General features: G+C 42.3%; 1 protein-coding gene across 4 annotated transcripts in view; it reads left to right on the forward strand.

Annotated features, from left to right (window-relative positions):
• The window catches only part of FNIP1 (folliculin interacting protein 1), a 69,450-nt gene that overhangs the window by 25,790 nt on the left and 31,286 nt on the right, over nucleotides 1-12,374 (forward strand). For all 4 annotated transcript variants that reach the window (XR_010072892.1, XM_063348953.1, XM_063348955.1 and 1 more), the window contains exon 2: nucleotides 4,395-4,521. Coding sequence is in view for 3 of the 4 variants with exons in the window: in XM_063348953.1 (XP_063205023.1) it covers nucleotides 4,395-4,521 (127 nt within the window). In the remaining variant the exon portion in view is untranslated. The remainder of the gene's footprint in view (nucleotides 1-4,394; nucleotides 4,522-12,374) is intronic.

Raw genomic sequence — 12,374 nt, forward strand, 5'->3', positions numbered from 1 at the left:
GTTTGACTGATAATTTCAACTTACTTTTTCAATGATGAGTCATATTCTGGTTTTGAGCAAATTTACTTTTTAGCAAACTGTTTTACGGTTCCTACCTGCTTAATAATCTTGACCAGTTTGCTTCAATTACTTTTCTTTAAGATTTCTAAAATAGCTGTGTTAATAATTAAAAAGTAATTGGATACTACCTAAGCCGTGTTAGTATGAAATTGTTTTAAAAGTAAAGTCTCAGTCAGGAGGAAAGACAGTATTAAACTAAACCCTGAATGTAATGAAGAAGCGCTGTTCATGGTGTAGTGGAAACAAGGAGGAAGGAATGTACTTGCTTTCAATTACAGGGGAAAATATTGTATTTTAATTGGTGGAGTGATAACAAAGGATTTCTGTGTCTGTCATTTCATCTATTAAAACTTGCACAGAGTCTAATAATACCAATTGAAAGCCATTCAGTTGCCTCTTGCTGAGAAATGTTGAAGGCAGTAATAAACTCCAGGAGCTAGGCACATGAGAAAATCTCTCCTTGGAGAGAATTTGGAGTTTGGGATTGTCATGCAACTCGCAGTAGAGGTGTCAGGAAGCGTGTAATGGATCTGTAAATGTAAACTACAAATAATACTCCTGGTGGTTGAATGTGAAAAAGGCAGGAAAACAAAATAGGTGAAAGAGCGAGAAGAGCTGAACAACGGTAGGGCTTCAGCGTGAACCTGCATTAAAATACAATTTTTCAGGCCCTGTTTTCATTATTATTACTTTCTAGTAATTTCATCATTATTCATGTGGAAGTTTGCCTTTCTGTCCCAAATAATTCCTTTCCCCGCGTGCTTTCTACCTGCCTTAGCATCTGTGCGGCGGGGTTGGACCAGATAATTTCCAGAGTCCCTTCCACCCTCAACCAGTCTGTGACGTCTGGTTTGATGTGATTGGTTTCTGAAATATCCCACACAGCATTTATACGTCAATGATTTCTACCCCATTCTGTTCATGTAGGTATTTCTGAACATGTCATTCTAGAGGAATTACTGTTTGTGTAGTGGAAATCTCCATAGGACTGGTGTCCTGCTCAGAAATAATTTGTTTTCCACTATTTCTTCTCTTGGTCGACGCATGAACTCACAGCACTAACTGTGTGGCGAAGTCACAAACAGTTCCGCTGGTGAAAAGATTGTTGGGGTTTTCTTGGTGGTGGTTTTTATGTTTGTTTGTTCTAGGTTTGTTTTTGTTTTTATTTCTTTAAATATAATCAGTTTCAAGGAAAGATCAAAGAGTGGTAGGTAGGTCATGCAGGAAAAAGTCCTCATTAAAAGAACCGTCATTTCCAGAACAGCGTGGGAGATGGAGACTCACCTTTCATTAACATTGCTAGAACATTTGATTCTACGTCTCCTGGTTTTCCTATAAGAATCTCAAGAAAACATCAGTTAAATGTCAAAGTTAGTTTCCATTTATAAACAGAACTAATTATATTCAGAAGATCTAGGTCAGTTTTCATCCAGCTGAAGAGCGGTCCTGGAGTATTGCCCTGTTACATTTGGTTTGAGAACGTGCCCTGTGTATTGCACGCAGGAATTGGTATGTTTCTGGGATAATCTATCCACATATCAAGCTTAACGGTACTTTAAAGCTGCTGACAACACCAGCAAAGCTACTCTGTGTCCTGCTTCCTCCAGAAAAATGTGCCTCGCTGGGAGGTGGGGGGGTGAGCCGGAGGTGCCAGGCTGCCTCTGTTTACTGTCTGTCTAAATGAACTTTCCCCCAGCTCTCTTAAAAGTTTCTTCTGGTTTGGGAAGTGGCCCGCTATTGCCAGGGAATGTTTTTTGCAAGGCTGAAATGTGCTTAAGGACTCTATTATGTAACAGAGATAACGCTTATTGGGAATTATCACAAATTACGATGGATAATATCTACTAAATGCTTGTCTAGAGAAAGTTAAAATGTCATGTGAAGAAGCTGAGAAGTAAACAAGCTCTTGTTACCTTGATCAAATATGTTTCCGAATACAGCAAGGGTTTTATATTTAGCTTTCTCTCCTCTTAGTGTGTAATCTGCTCTTGGAGCTTTTTATAAGTAGACTTTCCTAAGATCTGGAACAGCTACTGCCCTTCTTTGCCAGTAATTTCAAAGTCAAATATCAAAAGTACTAGGTAATGGAAGACACGCTTTTGTCTGAGTGTGAAGGAAATTCAGATGCGTTGCAAGGGTGGAGCAGGCGATAGCACCTTTTTGGCAAGCAGTTCGTTGTTATTGTCACATAGTGTTTCTTTATAGGAACCACAGTGGCCTATCTGGAAACAAAATGAGTTTCCAGACTTCCATTGATTTCACTTAAATATTAGGAGACCACAGAGTCACTCATAGAATTAATCTGTGATTCTATGGATTTTTTTCTCTTAACATTTTCTGAAATGCAAGATGGGGCTCATTTGCAGAGCCCTCGGTAAACGCAAGCTCTGCTATGAGTTTGTCACTGTGCTTGGGTTCTGGTACAGAATTTGCTCAGTTTGGCGTCTGCTCTTCCTGCGGACATGTCCCTCTGCGGGCAACACTTGGCTTTCGGTGCCCAAACAGAGAGGGCACGCGGCTCTTTGCCCCCAAATCTAGACACCAAGTTATTTCAGTTTCAAGTTGCTCAAGGTTTTTTCTTGTAATAAGTTGCTTTTGACGTTTATTGCATACTATCTTCTCTGCAGCTTCTGTTTTTCTCTCCTGTTGCTAAATGGTGGGGCTAGGCAGATTAGGAAATGGATTTCCTCTTCAAGAGACTGAGTAACTGTACATCTTGGTGCTTAGTTTCACCTTGCTGGGACTACACTAGTTGTAAAGCCTGTGAATATGCATTGGACAGTCTTAAAGCCTTTCTGATAGGCGACCATGGCAATCAAATTGATTCTCTCCTGTGACCTCTTATAGAAGTTGGGTTACAAATTGTCATTAGTGTGCTGATCACATAAAGCATGGATGTAGAGAAGGAGACCTTTTGGCTAGTGAATTAAGAGGGATGGAGGAGAGGAAAATTTACCAGAGTCTTGGAGTCTAGCATGCCAAGTTTACTTTAATCCATATTAATCACTTACGAGTGTCTTTTTTCTGAATAAATGTGCAGCTCCTTCTTGTAAACTGTGAGCCTGTATCCTTCATTAATGGCTGGAAAGTTCCAGGGCCTCGTTTCTTACTTCTTGGGGTTTCATGCTGACACTGTGCCTAAAAGCCAAGGATAAGGAAGATAGAATTTCACTTGATCTAGGAAATGGCTTGTAACTGGCTGAAAGATGATTCCTGTTGGTTTCATGGATAGAGCAGGCGTCTTGTTTCCTATCTTCCAAGAACTGAGTAGGTATCAGTGAAAATGGATTCCCAAGCCCATGGGCAACAATGCTTGCTGGGCTTTAAAGCATGGCTGGCTTTTTGAAATGGAAATGCGGTGATGGCTACAAAGCACCCTTAAAGGCAAGATTCCGCAACGGTATTCAAGCCTGAGCCCTGCAAGTTCTCCCTTTGCAGAGCACCTCTGTAGTCAGTGGCACCGGGGAAGGCAGAGGCTCAGGAAAGCTCCTTTCCTTTTTATTGACTGCAAAACCAGTTTGGGAATAGGTGTGTTAGCAGGGGACTGCTGTGCGCGTTCTGCTGACCCGTGCAGCAGCATGGCCTTGAATCACAGTGGCTTAAGTGGAGATTATTTCTAAGTCTGAACGTAGTGAGGACCTGAGTATATAGTCAAGCTACACGTGGCTCTCTTCCCCAGCATGAAAGCATATATATTAGTATGAACGTTGTAGTTTATAATACTGCAGTTAGTTCTGTACACGTATGTTACTACAGTGTTTGTGAAACCTGAAGAAGGGTAGGAAAGGTACTTTGCATTTTTTCAGCCACGGAGTTCAGTGCTTTGCCAACCCATGAGACTGAAAACCTATGACTGCAAATGCAGAAATTCATTACTTAAGGGAGAGGCTGGTGTAAATATATACCTTTTTTCTTTTTGCTTTTGATTTGTGAATGCTTTCAAGCTAGTGCTTGCAATGATGAGGGGCGCTCTTTTTTGTGTCTTTAAACACAAAAGCTCAGTTCTTCTATGATTTTGATTTCAAAAAGCTGGAACTTGAAGAAAACATTAAATATCACAAGACAGAGCACAAGAGCTAAGAATGCTGTGCACATCATTGTAGATGATTGTAGTGGATTGGTGCCATTTATGCCAGTGTAATTTGGCAAGTGTAGGGGAAAGAAAAAACAAAAGACATAGTTCTGGCTACAGGATCAAAGGGTTTGATGAAATAGCATTGCATTTGCTCGCCTTTATGTTTTAATAAAGTTGTATATACAGATAATGTAGAAAGAACAGTGTAATAAGGAGTTGTGGTAATTGATCCTTCTGCTCTTTTGTTTTTTCATTAAAGCTGGCCTTTGCCGGAGTTTGACCCAAGTCAGATCCGACTGATTGTGTATCAGGACTGCGAAAGAAGAGGACGGAATGTCTTATTTGACTCCAGTGCTAAAAGAAAAATAGAGGATGTTTCAGTGTCGGTGAGCATTTTACTAATTTGCATGGTTATAGTCTATATTTTTTAAAATGCCAAGATTGATAAATCACAAATGTTCTGTTTTATTCCTATTAACATTTAAACGTCAGTTATATGCAGGGCTATATTTAAATGCCTGTTAAGTTGCAAATTATTCAGGCTTCAGTGATTTCACTCTTAACAGCTTTAAATACTATAGTGATCTCCTTATTCTTGGGCTTGTCTACTTTCTGCTCTTGCAGAGAGAAGGATTCCTTCCTGGGGCTGCAGCAGGCAATGCTGGGGGGCCGAGGGCATAAACTGATATTTAGGGATGTACTTCTGTGCCGTGGTGGGGTCTGCATTCTTAATTGGATGGTCCTCCCAGTCCTTTGTCCTCTTGTGTCCTGTTTGGTTAGCTTTTGCCAATTGTTTTTCCAATGCTTTGCTGACAGTTTTTTGACACGAAGTTACTTGAAAACTTTTCCTCTGTTTTTTCCTTTTGGCACGGTCTGCATGGTAATCTATTAATTGAAACTGTAATGGATGCAGTCAGATGAGGATACTTCCTTCTAAGGGCTCTGGCCAGAAGATTAATTTCTAGCCACAGTGCTATTGTAAGTGGTTGTGTGAGGTTGGACAGCTTATTTTGCCGCTTTGAACTTCCTTTTCACCATCCCTAAAAACATTTACAAAGCATTTTAAGCTCTGCAAGCAGAAAGCACTGTGTGAACTGAAATTTATGATCCCAGTTGCTTTTACCCGTAGGACCTACTGAGTTCTGTAAGCAGGAGTACGCAAAATAACGTTACCCCCAAGCCCTGGTTTTCATGTTGGGTGTTGGAGTACAGCCAGAAGATTCTTCATCCAGCTTTGTAAACTCTTCCGGCCTATTGTCGGATGCTGCCAGCCTGATGTTTCTCATCCCGGTCCTGAGTGCTTCCTATGGCCGCGTATCCTAACCTCTGCAAGTCACTTTGTGTCTCATCAGGCACTAACTTACAGGCTTCTCCATGACTTACTCTAGTGCTTTTATAGCCATGACTCAAGATCCTAATTTCCTAGTTCTTTTGGGGAATTTGTGAAACAAAGCAAGTTTCACAAATGTTGAACAAAATGCATCTTTCTTTTTAAATTTAACTGGTTAGAATGGCTTTATAATTTATAAGTTCCTGCTTATCTAGGTGTTCTTGCCACGAAAACAGGCTTTTAAAGACAAGAGATCTTTAGGAGTGGTTTATTGGTACGAAGTTCTGGCCATGCTTATTACTATTACTTCATTAATTGTAAACTATTACTTCATTAATAAAAAAGATGTCGTACATGTTGCCGTATTTCAATTGATTTCTTGAAAGCCTAAAACCTCTGTAAGATAGCTCTGTACTTGCACAGTGAACTTCCAGACTTCACTGTTTTGGTTTATTTCAGAAAGATCGTTGAGTGTAGTAGCTCAACAGCAACAGAATAAACAGCTAATAATGAAGCCAACATAGTTCCATGTTAGTCTCGCCTTTATTTTTCTTTGCTGAGGATGAAGGGGGAGAGAAATAGCTGTATTCACCATCTCTATGAAATGAGTATGTGAGACTGGCGGAGGAAGACTGTTCCCAGGGGGCTTGAAATGCCCAAAACTCATCTCTAGTAACTTGATAAGTTTCTTCTTTTTTTGTGGTATTAGGAGACTTTGAAAGAGAATATATTGAAACATTTGCTTGCCATGGTATCAGCCTTCTGCGGCACTCAGATAATGTCATGTCAGGCAAAACTTCTCATAAAACAAAACTTTGCAATAGCAGAAACATTATGCAGGTAAAAACGTGCAGAGTCCTCGGCTCGGCTTGCTGCGAGCTTAGTACAGGCTTGTGCAGTTAGCAGTACGTACTGGCCATTTCCAAGGAATTGCATTGTTTATTTTTCTCGCTCTTTATCATGATTTTCATTAACAAAGACACACCCTGCCTATACAAAGCCAGATCTTGGCTCTAAGCACATTCCAAGGCACTCTTGCCCTTTCGCAGCAAGACATGTGTGTGGGCTGGGCACTCTCCCCTCTGAAAGGGTATCTGTTCACCACCCCACAACAGCCAACACTTTCTGCATCTCCCCCCCCCCCCCCCCCCATTTCCTAACATGATTTATACCTCTGGATTGACAAATAACACTAGGGGAGAGATTTGCAAGAGTGGCTAGCAGTGGCCAGACTATTACGGTTGAAGTCTAATTAGTCTAATACAGAGAACCGAGAGGGTTTCAGTTTGCTTTATGTTGCTGTGCTCTTCAGTTCCCATTTTCTGTTGCTTCTGAGACGTGTAACAAAATTGTCTAATTGAAAGCAATTGTAATTTAAGAGTTGTATGGCTGCAGCAAGGTGAGATACACTTCGCTCTATTTTATATATCTAATCTCTACATATGTCAAGACTCGCGTGCAGTGGACCAAGGTTAAAAAGATGGCTCAATCATTTGAATTCTGTAAGGGAAGGTATGGTTATAAAATTTAAGGAGCATCAGAGCAAACTTTTCCTGACACAGATGTTTCAGGAAATAAAACAGTAGTCTCCGGCTTTTTGATGAGTGAAAACTGCAGAGTTTGTGCTCACACCAAGCTGGGCTCTAATTATTTAAGCATTACTAGGTTCATATTATCCGTGAGGGAAATGTGACTATAACACAAATAAGGATTTTGTGTTTTCATTGGATATTAAATCAGCCTCTTCATGTCTTCAGTAAAGCTAAACATTAGGTAAACAAGAATTTTGGGAGGGTATTGCACAGAGACACATAGAAAGCAGCTGCGAGTTTGCCATATGGCCATTGAGATATTTTAATTGGGCAGGAGAATCAGTGTTTTCCCTGGGTCTTGCTAGAGTTAAACTTGGCAAGCAAAGCTGAGCAGCAGTCTGGTGACACGGAGGGCTGGCGGCTGCCACACCGGGAATGTTGGCCGAGGGCTGTGCCAGGCGTTTCCACCCAGGCCAGGCGGAGATCTGCCTCAGGCAGCTGTGGGCACTTGGCATGGGGCAGGCAGAGAGATCCCCTTTGTGAGTCCTATACCTTTTTTGGTGCTAAGCAGGAGAGGTTCTTCCCCAGCTTTCCAGGGGATGGGCTATTGATCCGCTGGGCTCTCTAAGCAGACCTGAAAGGCTGCTGCCTCATGGGCATCCGAAAATTGGGCAACTCCCCTGTCTGTGTTCTGCCAGGGCATCCCAGAAGAGAGCGGCTGCCCTTTCCAGCCCTGTGACACTAGGTCATGAGCAAATGTATCAGAACAGGCATTTGCATACTGAGTATAGCGGGGCAGCGTGTGGTATGACAAGTAGACATTACTGATGCCTTTACTAAACAGCCTCAGTCCACACCCAAACATCCACATCCCGTGGTTTTTTGGGCATCAAAGTACTTCTTTGGGCAAGCTCATGGGTTTGACCCCCTGTCTCCTCTAGAGAGTTACTTCAGAATTTGTTCCTCATGCTACTAAGTATCTTCTTTCTAATGAGACTCTTACTTGATTTGCAGGTGGTAGTGTTAAAACGTATGGCTGATTTCTACTAGTAGACTTGTTTCGGTGCTTGTCTGCCCCTTTTTCTCTAACACCTCCCCGCCTGCCTCCCGCTCGCAGGTACCACCAGCCCCACTCACTGCCTGCGTGGTGCCTCATGGCTGTGCCAGGTCCCGCACGCATCCACCCTGATGGCTTGTACTGAGTTTCCAAGCCAGGAGCCGTATGTAAACATAGGTACACTCCTCCAAGAGCTCTGATACCGGGCCTGGTTTGAATTTCAAATCAAGCACAACAAGCAGTTCCTTTTCCGTCTTAAGGTGCAGAGGGCAGGTGGCCCGGCCAGTGCTGAGCTTTCAGCCTTGGCTCTGCCTTTCCTGACCCCTCTGTGCTTGGCTTCTCAACCTTGACACTGCATTCATGCTCACCTTACGCAAAGGCTGTGCTGTATTTTACTGTGCTGCTGCTGTTGTGCGGCACATGAATTATGTTGCCATAAATGTCAGTGTGCAAAGGCCAGCTGAAGTAGGAGGAATTTTCCTCCAAGGGCCAGCAACTGACTGGGATAAGGATGCCACAGAAATGATGCCATGAGGGAGAAGTGGGGAGTAAACCAAAGAAGAAGCTGGGAAGGGGAACCTTGCGTCAGGGCTTTCCTTGGAGCAGGCTGAAGGAGTTCAGGGTTATGATCTCATTTAGCTGCTCGTTTTCCTTTTTATGTTGTCCACTGGTGACTTATGACAAGATGGCGTTTGCCATTAGGGCTTTGACTGAAGAGGGGTGCTGACAGACATGTAAGAAGCTAAACGATTTTCTGAGCCTAAAGATCAGCCTAGAGGAAGGCGTGGAGTGCAGGGAGGAAGAAGAAGGGGTGCCCACGAAGAAGAGGAGGGAGGAAAGAAGGCAAACGCCAAGTTGTGCAATGTGCTGAGCAGGGATCCGGAGTTTAGGTGGTTTGGCTGGGAACAGGGAAAGGCAAGGAATCAGACAAGGGCAGTGACTTGTTCCCAGGACCCAGAGCAGAAGAGGATTTTCAGAAGCAGGGTTTGTTTTGTTTTCTTGAAGAAATGAAAGAGAAAGAGTGGCCCAGGGTACAGAATTGGAGATCTAAAGGTGCAACAGTGGACTTGGATTTAGGGAGCAAAAAGTTCGCTTTTGCCATGTAACCTAGTCGTCTTTCTCTTTGGGATAATTTAACTGAAAGGTCATATGATATTTGATCTCCTACTGTGGCAATTTCTTTCACTCTGAATGTCATATTTATCCCAAAGTAGAAAAAAGGCATGCTGTTTTAAACAAGCCAGGATTAGCCACGTGTTCTAATATACTTCAGCACTGGATAAATGTTGAACAGCAAATTGCTTTGAGGGATTAGTAATTGGATAGTGAGCCTTTTGCTTTTAGGTGAGTTGTGTGAAATGGAGACTCTGGTCTCTCTCTGGCTCTCAGTGGACAGGTTTCCAGAGAGCCAGGCTGAGCAGACAGATAAAGACACCAGCTGTAAGCACAGAGACTGAGTCCCGCCTTCTTAGCTCTGCTTATTCTCTCGAAACAGAAACAGAAGAATACTAGTGAAGTGGGGGAACCCACGGTCGTTTTACTTCTTTCACTGACCTCTGAGCAATAGAGGAACTTGACAACTCTGGAAATAAAGGGAGAATGGAGCACTTGACAGCTGCATTTTAAGAAAGACACCTGGATTTTTACAGCAGCAGTTGAAGGGAAGGAAAGAATGCCTATTTAAGTTACTGTCATGTCCTAGGTGGATGCATACATTTAATTAGATATTCAGACCAACACATATTAATAAAGCAAAAGAATTAATTTATGTATTTTTGGAATAATATTTCATCTTTGCTGAATAACCTGCTCTAGAAATGAGGTATACAGAGGTCTCAAAGAATGGCAGCTTTACTTGGATATATAGATTTCTCTGTCTCTACCACCACAGTGGTATTTGAGCACCTGCTGTTGCAGAGAGGTAGAAAAGAGTGAGGCATATGATGACATTTCTCTTTCCTTCTGTCACTCACAGCCCTAACACACATGCACACAGTCTGGATTCAGTTTAACACACCAGGCTCCTTTCAACTGTCTTATTATCCCCAACCAAAACCTGCCCAGCAGAAATTCTTCTTCCTGTGCACAGCACTGGGCACGTTCTTTCCACTTACTGAGGAATGTATAGACCTTGTGGCAAAGAGTTAAAGGTCTTTGCTGATAGAGGTGGAGAAAAGAGATTCCAGAAGCAGAACTGTAGAAGAAAACTACTTTGTACCCTGTTGTACTATAAAGACATTTTACTCTAAGTTATCTTCAGTACTATCTGATACGTCTCCAAGACTTTCAGCAAATTATGACCTCTAATGTAAGAACTCTGACTGCCAGGAAGTCTTTGGAGCTGGGCGGTATCTGCATCGAGCTGGCAGAAAAAGAACAAAGAGTGTGACCACAGCAGGGAGAGCAGCGTGGCAGCCAGGAGCAGCACTGTCCGCGGCATCCTTCCAGCAGATGTTCTGCTCTCCAGCAAAAGTGAGCATTTCGGAGGACTCCAGCAGCACTTCGCCTAGGGATCTGATTTGCTGCAGCTATGTCTATTTGGAAAGAAAATCCATAACTTTGAATCTTTCCCTTGTGCGGCTCTTAAATCATTAGGTTACCTTTATATTTTTGGAAACCTGGCTCGGATATCTTTGGAATATTATATTGGAATGCAAGTAATCCCAGTCCTTTGATGCATAATATCTTGAAATTTGTACCATCTAAAATTTCAGTGATGTTTGGAGTCAGAAACTGCAGAGGAGAGGGACGTTGCAGGTACTTGATCTCATTGTCCAACAGGTTATTCTTAAGCACATGCTAAGTTTGAAAAAAAGCAAACACCAAAATTCATCAGTGATCTGCATTTTAGGAGGGATTTACTGTTCACGAGGTTCTGAAAAGTGGTGTCTGAAAGATCCTGACCTCCTTTACAGACTCCTTGCAGCAGTCTTGGTTCATTAAACTCCACTGCAAAGACCAAACAGCCATTTTCCTGGTTTGCTATTTAAATTAGGCAATTACTTCAAGATACCAGACTCCCCAATGGATCTGGGGAAAGCTGCTGTGTAGAAAAATGCAGAGATAATGAGAAGAAATTATTTAAAAGTAAGTAATTTGCAAACTTAGTCTGTTTTTTTAATGAACAGAAATTTTCTTCACCTGTGGAAATGCCTTTACTGGCTTTACGGTCTCAAGGAAGCTTAGTTAGAATTGTAACTTTTTAGAAGGAACTTTCAACATCTGATGAAAAATGCAAGCTGAAATGTGGTTCGCCTGCAAAAGCTTCTGTAACCCTGTGGATTTTATGTGGTTTTATCACATGATGCTTGCCTAGCCGAGGACATTGTTGTTTGTGTCAGAGATAAAATGCAATTCTAGTTCACGAGTTCCGACTGAAGTCATATGATGATCATTCACATGTTCCAGCCATTGTGTACTGTGCTCAAGCCACAGATACTAGCAATTAGCAAATCTACATATTGCATGAATTCAACGTACTCACCACGATGTGGTAATGAGAGGATACTACTCTGGGAGGTTGTATATGTCAGTAAAGCACAGGACTCAGCAGCTAGTGACGGTTTCCTTCCCCTCTGCCACAGAATTACTGATTTGTCTGCACATTTTTCCTTAAGGCTTTCTGCGGCGGCAGCTCTCTAATGGGAGCAGCAGTGCAGGCTGCTGCGTGGAGCTCCATAATCCCTGACATTTTCTGCTGTTTTGCTAAATCTCGCCCCCAGTTAGGGCCACATAAAAGTCACCTGTCCCTAACTGGGGTTGAGATTTAGCCAAAAAAAAGAAAGAAACTTGCACAGCCTAGGACAGAGGCATGGGATTCTCATCAAAATCCCTCCACAGCACTAAGGGCAGTCGCCTTTTTCTACAGTTGTTGCTGATTATTGAGTGGAGTCATGAAGTTACCACCCCGTGTCTTGGGTATTTTGCACTTTTCTGTATGCTTTTTATTTTTTTTCATCGCTATTAAAGATTGAGACATACTTAAGATTTTGAATGAAAGGGGAGCTTGTGATGTGAACCTCTGAGTCCAGAGATCAAGCATGACAGCACTTCTGTATTTCCATCTCTCCTGCAAACCGTGCTTCCAGTAGGGTTTGCTTCCAGCTTGCTCTTACTGGTTTGGTGATTGTGTAGGAAATGTTAATTAAGAAAGTCTTAGGGCAGAGTTAGTATGTAATTTTGAGCAGTGTAGACTATTTCTGTCTCCTAGCGCTGCCCACTAGCAAATGTAAATAATGTCAACCTTATGTGAGTGTTTTGAAGTGTAATGAGTATATGAAAAGTATGTTGAGATCTTTGGGTGAAGAGGGTTGCCTAATG

Source organism: Chroicocephalus ridibundus, chromosome 11, assembly GCF_963924245.1.
Source record: "Chroicocephalus ridibundus chromosome 11, bChrRid1.1, whole genome shotgun sequence".
Taxonomy (NCBI): Eukaryota; Metazoa; Chordata; class Aves; order Charadriiformes; family Laridae; genus Chroicocephalus; species Chroicocephalus ridibundus.